The 18204-nt window shown below is 30.8% G+C and overlaps 1 protein-coding gene across 2 annotated transcripts in view; it reads left to right on the plus strand.

Moving 5' to 3' along the window:
- LOC129220384 (uncharacterized) overlaps positions 1-18204 on the plus strand; it is a 153785-nt gene that overhangs the window by 117126 nt on the left and 18455 nt on the right. Inside the window, exons 3-4 of one of the 2 annotated variants that reach the window (XM_054854797.1) lie at positions 10283-10381; positions 14342-14442. In XM_054854797.1, coding sequence (XP_054710772.1) covers positions 10283-10381; positions 14342-14442 — 200 coding nt within the window. Of the gene's footprint in view, positions 1-10279; positions 10382-14341; positions 14443-18204 lie in introns of both variants that reach the window. The other variant, XM_054854796.1, reaches the window with a different exon arrangement.

Raw genomic sequence — 18204 nt, forward strand, 5'->3', positions numbered from 1 at the left:
GACTTTTCTGGGAAAAGAGTTTGCAGGAACCCCATTTAAAGAACAATTTTCATAGCAGCCTGAGGGTGGAAATAGAGCTATCAAACTTTTCTTTGTCCCGTATAATTGGCTCGCTTTCTGGTAAGGATATGTAAACTTAAAAAGTATAACAATTATTAAATGTTCCATATTATTCATTAACAACTTCATAGAATAATATTTGTTTAAACTGTGCGTTGGGTGTTTAATACTGTTATGCTAAAAGATAGCTTGAAAAGTTAAAAGAATGATAATCAAAAACTATGAAATAAATTTGGATTTAGAACAGTAGAAGGCTCGTTGCTTCACTTATCTGGAAAAGTTATGGAATATGTTTTTCACTCTTTATCGTGCGAAGAGAGAGTAGGGAATATTGTGCAGAGCTACTTGGACCATTCAATACTTCTGACAGTACTGTTTGTAAGCTATTATTCCAGTTGTTGAAAGTGCATTCAGTATTATATCTCTACATAGCATAAAATGAAATCTCCAAAAAGCGTCTGTTTGTTTGAACCCACAAAAGTCGGGAACTACCCAGCCGATTTCTCTAAAATTTTCACAGTATCTTTCTTCTATCCCCGGAAAGGTTTGCAGACCAGTTCGAAAAAAAAATTGACGAATAGTTCTTTTTTTATTCCAATTAAGGTCCAATTTTCACATAAACTTCCGAATACGGTGGTTAAAAAGTACTTGCACATGCATTAATATTACATATCATTAGAAAGAGTAGAAGTTTTCGCGTTCTACGCAATTTGTTTCAATGATCTAACTTAATTATGGCGGGAATTAATTGCGTTTTTAGCTCGGATTTTTTTAGGCTTATCTGAAATTTAGGCACTACTTTCTTCATTAAATCCATTAATAAAAAGTGAAGAAATTGTCCCACAGTTTTCTTTTTGACAACATTAGAAAAAGCGACTTATTTTACTTTAGATCAATTTTGAACTTTGGTCACAAAACTAAGCTTCTATCTCGAAAAGACAAAACAAGTTACAAGCAATTTTAAATCAAGTTCAAAAAATATCATTTCCATTCAAATTGTTAACCATTTTCTTTCGCATTTTTATGTCTTAAACTTTTTCTATTTTGTGTTTCCATGGTTATGCTTTTTAAATCCATCTTAAAATTATGCTTTTTAAATCCATCTCCTCTCTTAAAATTAATATCTGTCGTCATTTTTGGGAGGGAAATTTTGCATGATATTTTTTATTTATTTAAGCCCGAGTGTTGAATATACATCACTTGACACAATTTTATTTTTCAAGGTAAACCGGGCAAATCCGGGCTAGTTTTTATATAATATTATAAATAATGGCTTATGGGGTAGTGAAATATGAGGGGGGGGGGTAAATCTTTAAGAATTTTGTTTTTCTACATTAAAGCTCCAATAATTTTATTGGAAAAAAAATCTTGCATCCTATATATGAGATGACTCAAATTTAACCTAAATGACAATATATCTAAAACTCTAGGTTATGCAGTCTTATCTCGATAACTTGAAGCTCAAAACTCAAATAGTCTTTTATCTCGAAGCTTTTATTGGGTATACCTTATGAGCAAATAGTGGAGTACAAAGGGGAATTTTTCTAATATTTAAGTTTTTTTCTGCAATAACGTTACAATACTTCCATTGAAAATATTTATCTTGCACCCTATTTCTGAGAACTCAAAGTTAACCTAAATGACAAGAGAGCAAAAACCCAAGCTCATATAAAATAAATACCATTAGTATCTAAATAACATCTTATCGATTACTGAAGTACAAATGGGGTGTTTTGAAATATTTAAGAATTTTGTTTTTCTGCATTCAAGTTTCAGTGTTTTCATTGAAATACTTTACCGTGCACCCCATTTCTGAGCTGATTCAATGTTAACCCAATTAACAAGATAGCTAAAACCAAAGCATATATATAACAAATGATGTCATTATTATAAACAATACCTTATGGATTTGTGAAGAACAAAGGAGACGTTAAAAAAAAGTAAGAGTTGCGCTATTAAAGTTGCAATACTTCCATTGAAATAATTCATCTTGCACACCGTTTCTGAGATCACTCAAAGTTAACCTTAATGCTAATTCAAGCTAATAATTCATTAAAAGTCAGCTTTATAATTGTTTAGTAATTTTGGAAAACTGCACCTTAGTTGGAAGTGCTTCTTTCCTTCTGTACCAAACAATAGAATAAGCTTCACATATGAGTGGGACAATTTTATATAGAAAAAATGAAATCCAACCTCTCAATTAAATGAATAAAATACAACATCAACATAGATTTCTAGAATGCGCTACAATAAATAACACAAAAGTAAATAATAAGAATATAAGAATTGGAAGTTTCACTCAATGGAATTCGAATGCATAAATGTCAGTAGGTAATATTTTTGAGCAATATCAACCTCGTACTTTTCCCAAATAGATATCTATTCTCGCTTATGTCACATAACACAGACAATCTAGACTCAAAGATTGAAAAGATTCACAAAACAAAATATACGTAACACTTTTATAATTAATGTTTAGTAATTTTGGATAACTACACCTTAGTTGGAAGTGCTTCTTTCCTTCTGTATCAAACAATAGAATAAGCTTCAAATATAAGTGGGACAGTATTATATGGAAAAATTGAAATCCACCCTCTCAATTAATTCAATAAAATACAACATCAACGTAGATTTATAAAATGCGCTACAATAAATAACACAAAAGTAAATAATAAGCACATAAGAATCGAAAGTTTCACTGAATGGAATTCGAATACATAAGTGTCAGTAGGTAGTATTTTTGATCAATATCAACCTCGTACTTTTCTCAAATAGATATCTATTCTCGCTTATGTCACATAACACAGACATTCTAGACTCAAAGATTGAATAGATTCACAAAACAAAATATATGTAACACAAACAGACCGAGAAATAACTTTCACCTGCAGCACTTTACATCTTTTCTGTTTCTGCTTGAGCAGAAACTTTGAATTGACAAAACACAATTCACAGGGAATCGGAGCAGAGATGCGCATTGAATCAAATCAGTGGCATCACTAACTTCATAAGTTACTTCTCACAATGCTGCTGAAGTTTCTTCTCCTCCCTTCATCGGATCACAAACAAATCTTAGCTAAAACAAACTTGTCTTGTTACTTGTTTGCGCTTCGTAGACTTACGATACAATTCTTCCTCCATGTCTGAATAATAGATTTTGCAACATTTGTTGAAGAAGTGTTGGTAAACGGATACAAGAAAGATAATACTTAAGCGTGACAGGGAGGAATTTAGTTTAGCAACGTTCGTTTATTTTCATTGTTCTATAAAGAGCTTTTCTCGCAATCTTTTCCAATTCCATTCAAGCAGCTGTAGAGAGATATGTGATACTTTTCTCAGTTTTTAGTTGGGTTTGTATGTTCCATTTGTATAAAATATGCACTAAAATGTAAGCCGGTAAACAGTTACGTATTGTGAAAGAATTCTTTTGCTGAATAATTCAATGATATATTTTATGTGGAATCTGTTTTCGATGTTATGATGGAAGACATTTTCATCTTAGGTTTGTAACTTGAGTTTGACTAACTTATTGCATCTGAGTACAGAAATGACCTCATTCTTAGTATTCTACGTCACGTTTTCCAGCTACAAGGAGATCAATATGACCAATTTCCAAAATATAGATCATCGTGAAAAAAATATAGGCCAAACAAACAAAAGATATTTTTAGACAAACAGCAATCATGTAACTTTGCACACAAAAAACTCTGTGTTACTGATGCACACGGAATTATTGTAAATTAATTGTTGATTCTTCAAGTTTTAGCCGTTACAGAGTGAGCAAAATTTTTTCAAAAATATTGACAGCAATATTTTTCCATATAAATTTGATTTTAATTTAAAATGTCAGTCAATAAGAGAGTGGTCGGAGTTTCTGTGATACACACTATTCCAGGAAAAGTGGTCACACTCATTTAAATTGTAGAGATAAACCTGACGTGGTATAAAAAAAACAATTACTTACTTAAAAATAACATTTTTAATTACTAATGAATACGAAATCGTTCTAAATGAATTATTGACTGTTCAAATTTTGCTGGTGACATCTACTGTCACGCCTGTCACTGACACACGTGTGATCTACGTGTGTTAAAATTTGTGCGAAACATTAACAATAATATTTAGCCATAGAAATTTCACTTTATGTTAAAAATGTTTGTGACAGTCAAAGTAATCAGTTTTTCTGTGAGATAGATTTGAAATGCAGAGATAATCGAGATATAATGTAGAGATAGTGAATTGTAGAGATAAAACTTGACGCAGTAGAAGAAACTAATCATTTTGTAAAAAAAATACATTTTATGTAAGTGATGAACATGAAATTATTATAAATGAATTATTGATTCTTTAGCTTTTTGCCGTGACAGTAAAGTTTTAAAAAATGATCGAAATATTGAAAATAATAGACATAATTTTAATTTAAAAAGGTTTGCGTCAGTCAATAAAAGTGTGGTCAGGATTTCTGTGATACGCGCTCTTTCGCAAAAAGTGGGTCACATTTACGTAAGGTGTAAATAGAAAACCTGACGTGGTAGAAAAAACAAATATTCAATTAAAAAGTATATTTTGCATTACTAATGAACACGGAATTAATATAAATGAATTATTGATTCTTCAAGATTTTGCCTTGACAGTAGAGTGCATTAAAATTTTTCCTAATTGTTAACAATATTATTTTGTCGTATAAACTTTATTTTAGTTTAAAAAGATTTGTGTCAGTGAATAAGGGAGAGGTCCGGCTGTGGCACGCACTCTTCCACGAAAAAAGGTCACTCTCACGTAAGTTGCACTTAGCATGGTAGAAGAAAGCGGAATCAAACTACGGTTACCTACAATTTTGAAATTAGCTGGCTTTTTTAACTTTAAATTACTTCAAAAATCAAACTCAATAGAAATTTTCTTACAGATTATTCCTTAGTGCTTTCATAATCGTCTGCATTTCAGCAGCACCCATTAAAAGCCGTTAATTCTAGTACTTAAACTTATTATTATTGTTTTACTACGCTTCATTAATTGAGAGGTTAATTAAGCATACACGGCAAAACACTTTTAAATGCATCAGTAGGTGAAACAGCAGTTTATAACATCTAATCTATCTAAAGTTTTAGCTTTGTCATTGCGAGTTTTTTTTTTTTTTTTTTTTTGCATCCAGAGAGAGAGGAAGAGAGAGAATTTTTGCAAAAGTTTGCAAATAAATAAAGTGAAAAAGATTATTGATAACAATATCCGTACAAACGAAGTTGAATAAATGCAATTATCGAAACGAGACGCTAGCAGAAAAACACATAAAAACACCTTTCAAAGCTGCATAATAAAAACTTTGTAAAGTGGAAAGAATTAGGAGAGAAGTACAAACAAGAACATAATTAAAAAAAAAAAAACGCTACAAAGTGTAGTAAAGTCTAAATTTATTTTATTTATTTTTTTTTTTCAAAATATAAAAATTTTATAAAACAAGATAAGAAAAAGTTTTTTTTTTTTTTTTTTATAATTAATATTACTAAATGAATATAAAATATGTGATTTTACCACATTAAAACTTTTCTCGTTCTTCGATTAAAACTTATTTGGTGGTCAATTACTTTCAATAGTGCTTGATTTTACTAAATATCGGACACAACTTAAAAATAAAAGCTTATTGTGAATAATTTTATTTTTTACATAGCCTGAAAGAAAATAGTTCATATGTGCGATAAATAAAGCTGTAGTTCAGTATTTTCTTTTATCATTTTTTCTTCTTGCCGTCTTTAATCCACATGTAAATAAATAATAATTGTTAAACATATTCTGCAATGATTTCAGTTTTTCACTTTGTTACATATGATAACGGGACTAAACATTCAGAACTAATTAATAATTCATAGATAGTTTATTAAGAGTCACAAATAATAAGTATGCTGATTTATATAAACATCATCGAGATAAGATAAAAATACTTGGAAAATCTAAATCAATAATTAATAATATTATTCAATGGGTTAAGCGGCGATAATATGTGCGATTATTATATGCGTTACATTTTTTTATCGGATAGTCATCGAATATAAAACTTCTCCTCATATAAACCCCGAATAAATCATAAAAATGCTTCTTGAATGATGCGTTCTTTGAAGTAAATGATTTCAAAATACTTTTTGATCTTGCATGGAATTACCATTTTTTTTATGAATAACTAATCGAATAGCAAATAAATAGTGAAATTTTGTTTCATATTGCATTAAAAAAAACACTTTCTCTTAAATTAAATTTAAAGCAAAATAAATTTTATACCTTTCTAGTGCTATAATATAAGAATAAGTGAAAACACTCATTTTTTTTTTTTTTTTAAATTTGTGTGAACTAACAAATTTTTGCAAAGAGAAGGTTCGAACTATAAAACGTATTTGTTTTTTGAGAACATGTTTGGAAAAATAGTATATGTGAGGGAGTGAGAAGCAAAGGGATGTAAGTGGATATTTTCAAGTTTTGGGTAAAACGCATACAAAGATAACGTCCTAGGTAGGTTTTCATTGATTCCTCTTTCTAAATCATGCTGTACAGCAGCCCCTACCAGAGCTACTATCACTATCTCTTGCCCCAAGACAGAGGAGAGGTTCACCTACCATATGTACTGGTTATCTCACAATTTTTAATTTTGCCACTTGCATCCCTTTGCTCCTCACTACCTCATATGCTTTAAAAACCTGGATTTAATAGGGAAGTTTTCGATTTTTCAATATTATTTTGATATGATAGAGTAACATGTATGAACATCATAGGTGAAAAAATTTTTGCGATACGACAAGTAGTTTTTTTTAATTAATTTTTAAAGTTCAAGCTCTTGTGACGTCAAATGGCATAGGAAGTGACGTCATCCCCTCTTCTGATAGGGGAAAAGCGAAGGTCACGCATTCGACTTCGAAGACGAAACGTAAAAAGCTTTCTTCTCGCATTTAACTCCTCGCGTTTCTGGAATATTAAACCTCTCATCCTCTCGAAAATATTCGAATATCTCATTGGTGTTACTTGAGGAAGATTATTTAGATTGTGCTTTAACGAATCCGTCCTCCATAGTGTGTTCAAAAGGATTATTGAATTTCTAAGAAATAAAAATATCAGCGCGCTCAAAATGTTCCTAGCGAAAACAAGGAATCTTCGGCGGAAGGCTGCCCATTCGCGCCCTGTGACGTAGCCTCGTGACGTTTCAGAAGCGCGCACTTTTGCGCGTGGATTTTTAAAAATTCATTAAAAATCAACCACGGTGTTTTAAAATTCGGCGATGGTGAATTTTTTAGTTTTGAGGGTCAATTAACAATATCAAATAGCCAAAATATGAACATTTAATAGGTTGCAACTTCCCTATTTCAGAAGATAATTAACTTAAATGTAATCTTTAAATAATAGTAGTAGCTCTTTTATAGTATTAAAACACGCGCCTCCAATATACAATAAAAATTATTTCTTCATCAATATTTGAAACGTCAATCTAGTGAAATTTTGAAATTTTTTTAAAAAGAAATATTTCGTTATTTGAATGTGATTATTTATTAATAGTTATGAATCGTTAATACGATACGAAATGAAAGCATTTGTGGCAGGGTTTTCATTATTCAATAGCTACTGCAATCTCGGTTAAAATATTATAATATTGGTAGGAAATAGCGATATTATTTGAATCTGTTGTTGTTGAAATTTTACATGCACTGCTTGAAAAGGATATTTAATAAAATATTGGTTGCATTTTTGAGTCATAGTTTTATCGTTAAAATACTGTTTTAAAAGATAAAATTAGCAATTGTCTATTGAATGTTTTCTGTAAATAGTTAGTCATAATTTATTGTATGAAGTTGGTCAATTTTTTTAAGGGTCATTCTCCAGAAAACGTAACTTTTGAACACAAATATTTTTCAATTTCGAAACCATTTGTTCTTTTTTTTTTCCCCATTCTTACATGAAAGTGTTACCTACTAGAAGTAACCATAAATAATGGCAAAGCTAAGTTCCAAATATTTTACTCATAAATTAAAAAAATAAAATAAAAATGTCTGGCTCACGGAAATTTAAAAAAAAAAAAAAACACTTTTAATTCTTAAAAATCAGGCCAATTTAATTTCAAAGTAGTAATTTTGGTTACTGTGCTATTTTAATGATTAGTGGGAATATAATATTAAGCTCTCTTAATTAAAGTAAGGCTTAATAAGTAGTTTCAAATGTGTGTTAAAAAATAGTATTTAGTAAATTTGAGGATATACTGGCAATTTATAATTTTAGTGGAATGCCTATAATTGATGTATTTCCCCTCCATCATTTATTTTTACCTCAGAAATAATGACATTGATAAGGTCTGTTACGGAGGCGAGGAATATAGGCCTAATAGATACATTTTTCTGCGAAAATCATTTTTTCTTCGTTGCTACAATCTGCACATGTTAAGCATATGAAAACATGTTCACTTCCTTTTTTACATAATTTACAAATCTGAAATTCAAGTTCACGGAGGTGAGAAGTAAAAATAACCACTAAGTTTTTAAAGCAAAATTATCTTTTTATTTTTCGACAAAATTCTCACAACTTCAACTAGGGCTGAAAATAAACTAGGGGGCTACATTGTATCATGGAAAATAAAATTCGATGTCATTACTGCTACGTTTTAATGAGAAATGGCATTTTGTGTTTAGGTAACGGGGGTGCGAATTTATTGTGTGATATGACTCCTTGTCCTAAAAAAACGATCAAAAACACAATATTAAAAAAATTAATATACTTAAACAATTAGTATTTGAGACACTTGTGAAAGGATTAATAAATAAATAAGTACATACTTTTAACTAAACAAGTAAATAATCAACATAAACAGTCACGCAAGGTGTGTGACATGCCACGGAGGTGAGAATTCACATGTTGTGAATCAAAAATATACTAAAATAAAAAACGTTATTAAAAAGTTTATGGCAGGTTTAAATAGATATATTTTTGATGAAATTAAAAAAAAGTTTTCACTGTAAAAGGAGTGTGACAGAAAAATTACTTTAGGAAAAATGACCCTTAAAAGCAAAAATTGAAAAAATGGCGCCACTCCTTGATGTTTCCAAAGGTCTAAAGTGATCTAAAGTGATGCCAAGGGCATTAGTTCTTCACCGTAAAAACGATTAAACGTTTCTGAAAAACAATGGGCAGCTAATGTGCCCAATTTCTGCCCGTAACATATCTTGCAAAAACCTGGAACGTTTTCCGTTAAAAAAAACAATAACCTTCCTAAAATTATCCTTAAATCTTTCTCGAGAGTCTGGAACCTTGAAAGCAAATGAAGCTCGTTTAACGTAAATAATCAGAACCTTCCTGATTTACTAAGAAAGCTCCAGAAGCATCAACGCAACCATGGTCACAGATAAGGCAGAATTGCAAGCAAGTACCAAGGCATCTCTTGTGCCAGCAATTCTTGCCTTGCAAAGCTGCAGCTATCCAGAGATTTATTAGCTCGCATTGAGCTTAGTCAATCTTGACTGGCCGTAATTGAACTAAAGCCGATATACTTATTAAACACGCTGAATCAATCGTTAAACCGGTAACTAAAAATAGTTTTCACAACAGTGAACATCCTGCATTCGTGCAATTTTTAGCAATTCAAGAAACTTTTTGTGCAAGGATACTTGATTTTACGGGAAAATAGACGAAAATCCAAGAAATTTCGAAACGTTACAAGGACAAAATCAGTGACGTTTCGGAATTTTTTTAGTGTTTACATACAAATAACACTGTAAATAATGCTATATAATAAATTGTCTCTAAACTGAGCTTAAAAGTAATACTCCTTCATATTCGTAGTAAAATTGTGACATTTCTGACCCATGCTTTACGCATTTCGCAATGTCGCTTCTTGTCACCAAAATCTGTCTGAAATGTTCTCCAAACTAAAAGCTCGTAATTGCGAACATATTGAAAGACATACCTGAAAGGTTATTTGATAATACACATTAATATCTTAAATGGTGCTGTATAGGTATTTTGATCATCTTGTCTTGCTCACATCCATTAGAATATCAGATTACGCAACTGTTTCTGCCGTCAAAATTTGTACGCATGACTTAATAAGTATGTCTAAGGTTAAATAGGGATTTTCGGGATTCCCTAGACTAACTGAACGTTGTCAGTTAATTCGTTTATAAGTCTGCATTTGTGTGTTTTTCTTTTTAAATTTATTAAAGTTGTGTGTTTATTTATTTATTTATTTATTTTTCAGTAGAATACAATGTTACGTGTTCACCAAAATGGATGATTGTAACAGTGAACGTAAATTCCACATCTGCAACAGTGTACTTAGAAAAGCTCAAACTATATCCAGGTAAGAAAAGTTTTAAGAAAAAATTCAGTTTATTAATAATGAGAGCAAGTGTGAAGAAATAAATTTGAAAAAAACAAACAAAACAATTACATTTGCTTTAACACTAGACCTGCGGCGATCTTTGCATATTTAGGGGGTCATTTTGAAGCCTGAGAAAAAAAAACCTGCATATTTTTCTACATAATGTTGTATCTTGGTAAACATTAGTTAAATATAAACATAGTTAGAATAAATGAAATTTATTAAAAGGATGCGGAGATTTTAAAGATGTATATTGAAGCATTTAAAGAATTTTAAAAACCCTTAAAATTACCAACGCTGTTTCATTTGCATTTCAGAAACTAGCGACTAATGCTCTCCTTTATGTACAAAAACATTATAAATGCTTCAAGTTCTTGCAATGCTATATTATAAAAGGCTTTTTTTAGGATATGCTATGTTTCAGTTCAATATTCTTGAAAGTCAAGGAAGGATTAAACTTTTTCTGAAAATACAGAGGATTAGTTAACAAAAAAGAAGTTTGCTTTGATTCAAAATGACCCCTCCTGTAATTCAAATCAATTAATAGTGTCAAAAAGAGCTAACATTTTACTTTACTAAAAAAGCGTATTAGTAAATCGCAAAACTCATAAAGGTCTTTAATCGTTGTTTGTTGACACAAAATAAACATTATATACTTATTGTGTAGTACGTTTTTTTTTTCTTCCAAACATTTAAAACATTCATAAATATGTATTAAAATTTTAGTTTTACGATCGCAAATTTATTTACATAAAGTTTCACCATTTTTAAAACTATGTAGTTTATTTTGTAAAAATTTTATATTGTTTTACTACATTTTAATGAAAATAGTTTTGAAACTGATAAAGCAAACTGAAGAAAGAACTAAAAATATATTTTAAACTGAGGCGAACTATTCAAGTTCAAATGTCTTATTTTTTATTATGGAGAAAACCTAGAAACAAATAGGTGCAAAGGGAAAAAATTAAGCTTCATATATAGGTAGTTCTAATAGGAGGATAAATTATCATCAGTTTTATAGCATGTGGTGGTAATACGAGTAAAAGTTAGTGTCAGGTGTAGCCACGCAGCATGACTTAGAAAAACTTTTCAATAAAATTCGCTCAACTTTGCATGGCTTCATTTTGTCGATCATAGTTTTTTGCTTAATGTTGTTTCATATGTACTATAATTTTAAAACACGTTTTAGATTTTTCGTATCTAGTATTACTTAGCTTTTTTAGTTATTCATTAATCTACACGCAATCGTCGTAAGAAACCGTCTTAATTTGAGTAAAAATTTTTCGATGAAACAAAACCAGTGTTTCTCATCATTTGTTCACCGGCATGAGGACCGGCATGAACTTTTGCAAGAAAAAAATCGCGGAACGGCAATGTTTTCTTTTTTTTTGAAAACAAGAAAAAAAGAAGCCGTGCATTTGCTGATCGTTAAACCATATGACTTTATTGAGATTTCTTTCTTTTTTTTTCCATTTTTCTTATTTTTTCAGAAAAAAATAGCCTCTGGGACCATTAAAAACTAGTAAAAAGATATTTGCAAACGAATTGTTTTTCCAGATTCTTTATAAAATAATAATAATAAATGAAACTTTACTTGATGTTTAAGATTTATTACAAAAATTTAAATGTTAAAAATAAGATAAATATTTCTTGTACAAATTATGCGTAAGTAATAAACCATTGTTGAAAAATCGTAGAAACGAACGAAAAGTGCTCACGTGAAAGATGTCGTATAGGATGATATTATTATAGTACGTTCTTTTTTTTCTATCTCTCTCTCTCTGTTTTTTTTTTTTTTTTTTTTTTTTTTTTTAAGTAAAGATTTTTTTTTTAAACCTAAACGAACAAAAACCACCTTGAACCGGTCAAAATTTTCTGCGGACCTCTGCCGGTCTGCCAGGCGACAGGTTGAGAATCGTTGATCTAAACCTATCCACAAACTGTTATTCCATAATTAGTTCGCAGAAGTAGTAGATTCTTTCCCGAATTCTGCAATCAAAACAGTTTTTTAGGAAACTTCCAACTGGAAATTTATGCTGATTGCAAAGACTCGGGGAACATATTTCGTATATTTAGTGGGTTTTGCTTAAAAGTCTTAGAGATAAAACTGCTTTTCAATGTTACTAAAAAGTAACCATTTAGTGTTTTTTTTTGTTAAATCAACCACAAATACCTGGTTTGAAAGGCTAACATCTATTTCAATTCCATATAGACATGTAGCTTAGAGTTTAAATTGTGTACAATTTCTTTGGAAAGCTCTTTTTAGAGAATATTAGATTTTATATTAACTCTTATTATTAAAAAAGTTGGTCAATTTTAGGAAACATGGTAATTTCAAATACAATTTTTGGTGTAATATAACTGGTTTAATAATGTAGTTTACTACTATTAATTCATATGTAAATAAATTTGTATTTATTCATAAATTGTACTTTGTATTCAACCTTACAAAGTGGAAAGTACTTCAATTTACTAAGTTTATATCTTGTATTACATATTAATTTACTATTAAATAAACCTGGAATAACATTTTTGACTATTTATAAAAGATGTACTTGGTTTACAAAACATGTTGTAAAAGTTATTTTCTGAGAGCTTTAGGAATTTTTTGTACAGGCCTACGTTATTGAGGTGCTTAAGAGCCAGTGTTGGAGAGATGTTGATTTGAAAAAAAAAAAAAAAAATACGAACCAACTCACCTAGTAAATGTTTCGTCATTTCAAACTACGGCTCTTTTTACAAAATGGCTTTCCATAAATAATTGTTTCAGTACCTTGTCACGAAGTGTCATACATTACCTCCCCCCTCGTTTGGCACGTGTCACTTTATCTGGCATAACATATCCCTGTAAAATTGCGTGATGTCACTCTTTTAATTACCCCCTCTCTCCCCCTTGTCACAAACGGACAATTTCACGAGCGCCTCTCAGCCGCAAAGCGTGACATCACTTGTAGACAGCCCTAAACAACCGATGCTAAACGGCAGCTCCCTAACTAGAAACTCCTTGCGTAATATTTTGCTTTTTTCCTTTTTATATCGAACGCTGATGATGTTACTCATTCCTATTTTGTGCTTAGGAACAGAAAAGGATAAGAAATTTGCATGCCTCTTCACTCATACCTTTATGAAGATTTGACTTTTCGTGTATTCCCTTTTTTGGATGAGCATTTTTTACTGTTATTAGTGCATTTAAATCTGCCTAGTTAAAGAATTTTTAAAAGTATTTCTCGGGTAGCAATGAAATATAAGTAAAAAATAATTAAATTTATTGCGTTTAAGACTAAATAAATCATGTGTTTCAATGTCTTAGCATACAATACAACTTTGTTTTGTGCGGTGCATAGGTGTGCACGACAAATGCTCAAAACTTCACGAGTAACTATAGAAAATAGATTTCGTCGCCCAATTAGCAAAATTATTATTTTTTAAATCTCGTGCGAAATATGTTTCAAAACCTCACAAAACGAATAGGACTTACTTTTTTAGACGAAATCAATGCAATTTATCGACTTGGAATTTCGCCCAATCTTTTATTATCTGGTTTATAAAATACACATGCGAATATTTTTTGCCATTTTGTGAGCATGTGTACTTATTTTACGCTTACAAAACCTTAAAAAAACGTAACCATTACCTTTCGTAGTCAGACAATGCACGAAGTTTCTAGAGGTAAATTAATTCAAAATAACTCTCCTCGAACTGAATATACCCGTTTTAATATATAACTTCGACAACTGTCTTCTAATTTAATTAAAATTTTCATATGCGACTCAAAAAAGAAAACGCGCACAAAAACAATTGCTCAAATTAAGTGGCAAAAAAAAAAAAGTTTTGAGCAATATATCCAAACTGAACTCGAGTACACTTAGATAAGAATGTGTAGTGCATTCTTGCTAAAATTGTGCATGTATGCTAAAATTTTCATTTTTTTTCTTTTAGGTTGTCAGCCTGAACAACTGGAAGGAACTACTTTTTTATTTAGGTTGCCTTTAGATAACATTTATTCATGTGGTACGACAAAAATGCTCAATAAGCTTACGGTAAGTCGATTTTGTTAACCGTCACAGGTATTAAAGAAGAAAAAAAAAAATCAGTATATTTAAAGAGTTTTAGCTTCTTTAAAATGCGTATTAAAACGGCGATATTTAGCTGCAAATAACGCTTTTGTAGCGGTAAGCCTTTTACAAATACGCATTAATATACAGGGTGTTCCGTTTTAACCTGAAACCGCGAAAATAACCTCCTTTATTTTCGCATCCGTTAGTCCTAGATGTATACTTCTAATTGCAAAAATGTTCAAACTCAGATGCAGATTTACGATATTGAAAGTCTGATGCAAAAATAAAACTGAGTCAAAAAATACGAAATTTAATTTTTTATAAGGACCCTAGGTCCCCTAACTAATATTTAGAGAAATAATCTCCTTTGAAAACTAGTATTAACACAAAAAAAATGACATTTGTTCGACTAAAACTCAAGGAGATATTCCAGTTTAAAGTTTTAAGGGACCATACATTAGGATGAGATTGGAACTTATCGCTCTTTCAGAAGAATGATAGGTCGTCAAAGTAAGAAAAACAAGTATTTATATTTCTCATTTTTATTCAAAAATAATTGCAAATGTTATGCCATGAAACGTAAAAACACGCTACAAAACCTCGAACAATTTGAAAAACCACTCTATGCACACGTATAATTTTAAACACTTGGTTAACCGCTATATTTTCCCCAAAAAGGTGTTATTGACGGTGAGTGAAAAATGGTGTAAGTCACAAAATGCTCAGTTTCATATCGCGGTGAATATTGGTCGTACTGATTTCAAACTTTTTGTGTTGAAATTATTTTTCAATTGAGATTATTTGCCTAAATATGTTAGGGGACCTGGAGCCCGTATAAAAAGTTAAATTTTGTATTTTTTGACTCATTTTTATTTTTTCTTCAAAACATTCAATATCTTAACCCTGCATCTGATTTTGAACATTTTTGCAATTGGAAGTACACATCTAGGACTAACGGTTGCGCAAATAAAGATCTTGGAGGTTAAAACTGAACACCCTGTATAACTGCGTTGGGTAATGTTGTTTATACATACGCTGTAGCCTATCTACACAATACAAAAATAATAGTAGTACCTAATGTTAACATTTAACTAAATGAAAAATCAAACACAGTTAAGGGGAAGAAAAAATGCAGTTTGTATGAAACTCCGAGCCATTTGCATTATTACACTTATAGTTCAATTGAAAGGGAAAAAAAAAAAACCTCGACTACTTAGATATTCAATGTATTTTTTTAACTCTTTCGGTATACTTAGTTGAGCAATAAGTGTGATAAAGCAAATGGCTCGGAGCTTCATACAAACTACACTTCGTTTTTCTTCCCCTTAACTGTGTTTGATTTCTCATTTAGTTAAATGTTAACATTAGGTATTACTATTATTTTTGTATATTGCGTACAACATAGGTATAAACAACATCACCCAACGCAGGTATATCTCTAAATATTTCTTCTCATTTTACTGAAATTTTAAATGATTAACTCAAAGTTAAATGGACCTGTTTCCCATTTTACACTTGCTCAAACTGCTTCATCGACTTCTTACGAACCGTTTAAGCAACTGCCTTAGTTCCTATTTTAATAGTTCTCAATATACTATTATGAAATTTTAAGTCAGGGCTAGGTTTGTTGAGTTACTGAACTACATTTTCAGGACATCCTAGAATTACACAACATCATCATTTGAATTTGAAGATGTTTCATAACTATCAACTGTCTTAAACAGTCCTAAAATTTAAAGGAATTACTTATTGATACTTCTTTTTGATTAATGTAATGCATTGCAAATTGATAGAAAATCCCTTGAAAAGGCACGTAAATTAACAAAAATAAATACATCGTTAAAGAAAGACAAAGCAATATTTTTCTCGTTTTTCAAAAAGTAGTTAAGTAGAATTTTGATTTACTTGTTATATCATTGTAACAAACAAAGACCCTGTTCTGCGAGCTTGAATTTTAGTAAAATACACATGATGAGTTGTTCCATTAAACATAAATTGTTTATCATATCAGTAAACCACTTGCTGTTATTTAATGGACATCAGATTAATATTTATTGTTTGGTATCTTTTGAGTTTTGATTAATATGATTAACGAGTTTTCAAGCCCTAAATATCAGCCTTTAAATCGCTGGGTTTTTTTTTTTTTTTTGAAATTGTAAAGTATTTGACCTAATGAATAAATCAGCAATAATGGCGTTTTGTATAAATAACGCAAACAATTATAATTTTAAAGGATAAAACAAAGAAAGAAATTAATAGCGAAAATCGCAATAAAGTTTATTATTATTTAATTGACTAATTTAAGGCATATTATCTGTTTATTACAGTTTAACATTTTTATACGACTAAATAACTCAAAAGAAAAAAAAAAACGCTTCCCTGTCTACAAAAAAATTTAAGCACTCTGAAATAAATATTTTTTGTGGTGAAAATACTGAAACTTAACCACAAATCAAGACTTATCAACAAACCTAACAGTAAGGATTTTTAATCAGCATTTATCAGATTTAAAGGGACGAAAAGAAAGCACATCTCTAAACTTAGTTATAAATTTGTTTTAAGATAGTTATCTAAGTTTCTATAGATGTTATTTGCGCTACCTGCAAGCGACACGAGAAATATTTATGCGGTACTTTAATTCTTGCCACCATCGTCACCCAGTTATCTGCTGTTTTGGAGTGATGAATTTACCAAGAAACCCTGAAAAAATGGAATCACGCACACTTTGTCTTTATCAAAATCCTGTAGATCCCCCCCCCCCAAAAAAAATGGATTTAGTAACTTATTTTCATAGATTTTGATAATATTTGGTGTACCTAATATTTATATGGCGGTTAAAAACAATATGATTTTTTCCACATGCGATCTAGTTTTGGTTTTAAAGATTCCCGAACTTTTTAACAAAAAAAAAATCAGTTTCCTTCTACTGCCAAGCCTAATGTACGAGGGGGGCCCCTCCAAAGGAACGGATTTTTGCTCTGAAATATTTATTTATCAATTTAATGACACATTTTTCTCTAGACCCCTTCAGAGTGTTCACCATTAGAAGCAATACACTTGTCAGTTCTTTTTTCCACCATTCGAAGCTCCTCTGGAGATCTTCAACTTTGATCACATTCAGTGCCTTCTAAGAAGCAGTTTTGACAGCCTCTACACCATCAAAAACGCTTCACTTTCAGAATGTGTTTCATCCTCGGGAACAGAAAAATATCACAGGGGGCTGGGTCTGGACAATACGGGGGTCGAGGAACGACTAGCCACCCCTGAGAGTGCCAAGTAGCGGTTAATAGTTGAAGGGCGAATAATTCCTTATTCGACAATTTTTGTCCTGAGCGTGCGGGAGCGTTATCATGGTGAAGGAACCATTCACCTGATTGCCCGCACGAGTTTCCACTCACTCCTGTTTCTTCTGAAATTTTGTCAATTGTAAAACGACGATTCTCGTTTTTTTTTTTTTTTTTTTTTTGAGAATTTCCTCAACTTTTTCATCATTACGAGACGCTGAAGGGCCCCCAGAACGAGCATGACCTTCAGTGCTCATCTCACCACATTTAAATCACCCAAACACTCGAAAACTTGTGTAGGGCTCAAAGCATCGTTCTTAAAAGCTTGTTAAAGCATTGGGTAAGCTATTCCGTTGCCGAGTTTTCAAGCATGATGCAAAATTTCAAGCGAACACTTTGTTCTTTTAAATCTGCCATAAAGAGTTCGCAGGTGGAAAGCAATAGCACTTGAGAAAACCAA

Source organism: Uloborus diversus, chromosome 4 (genome assembly GCF_026930045.1).
Source record: "Uloborus diversus isolate 005 chromosome 4, Udiv.v.3.1, whole genome shotgun sequence".
NCBI lineage: Eukaryota > Metazoa > Arthropoda > Arachnida > Araneae > Uloboridae > Uloborus > Uloborus diversus.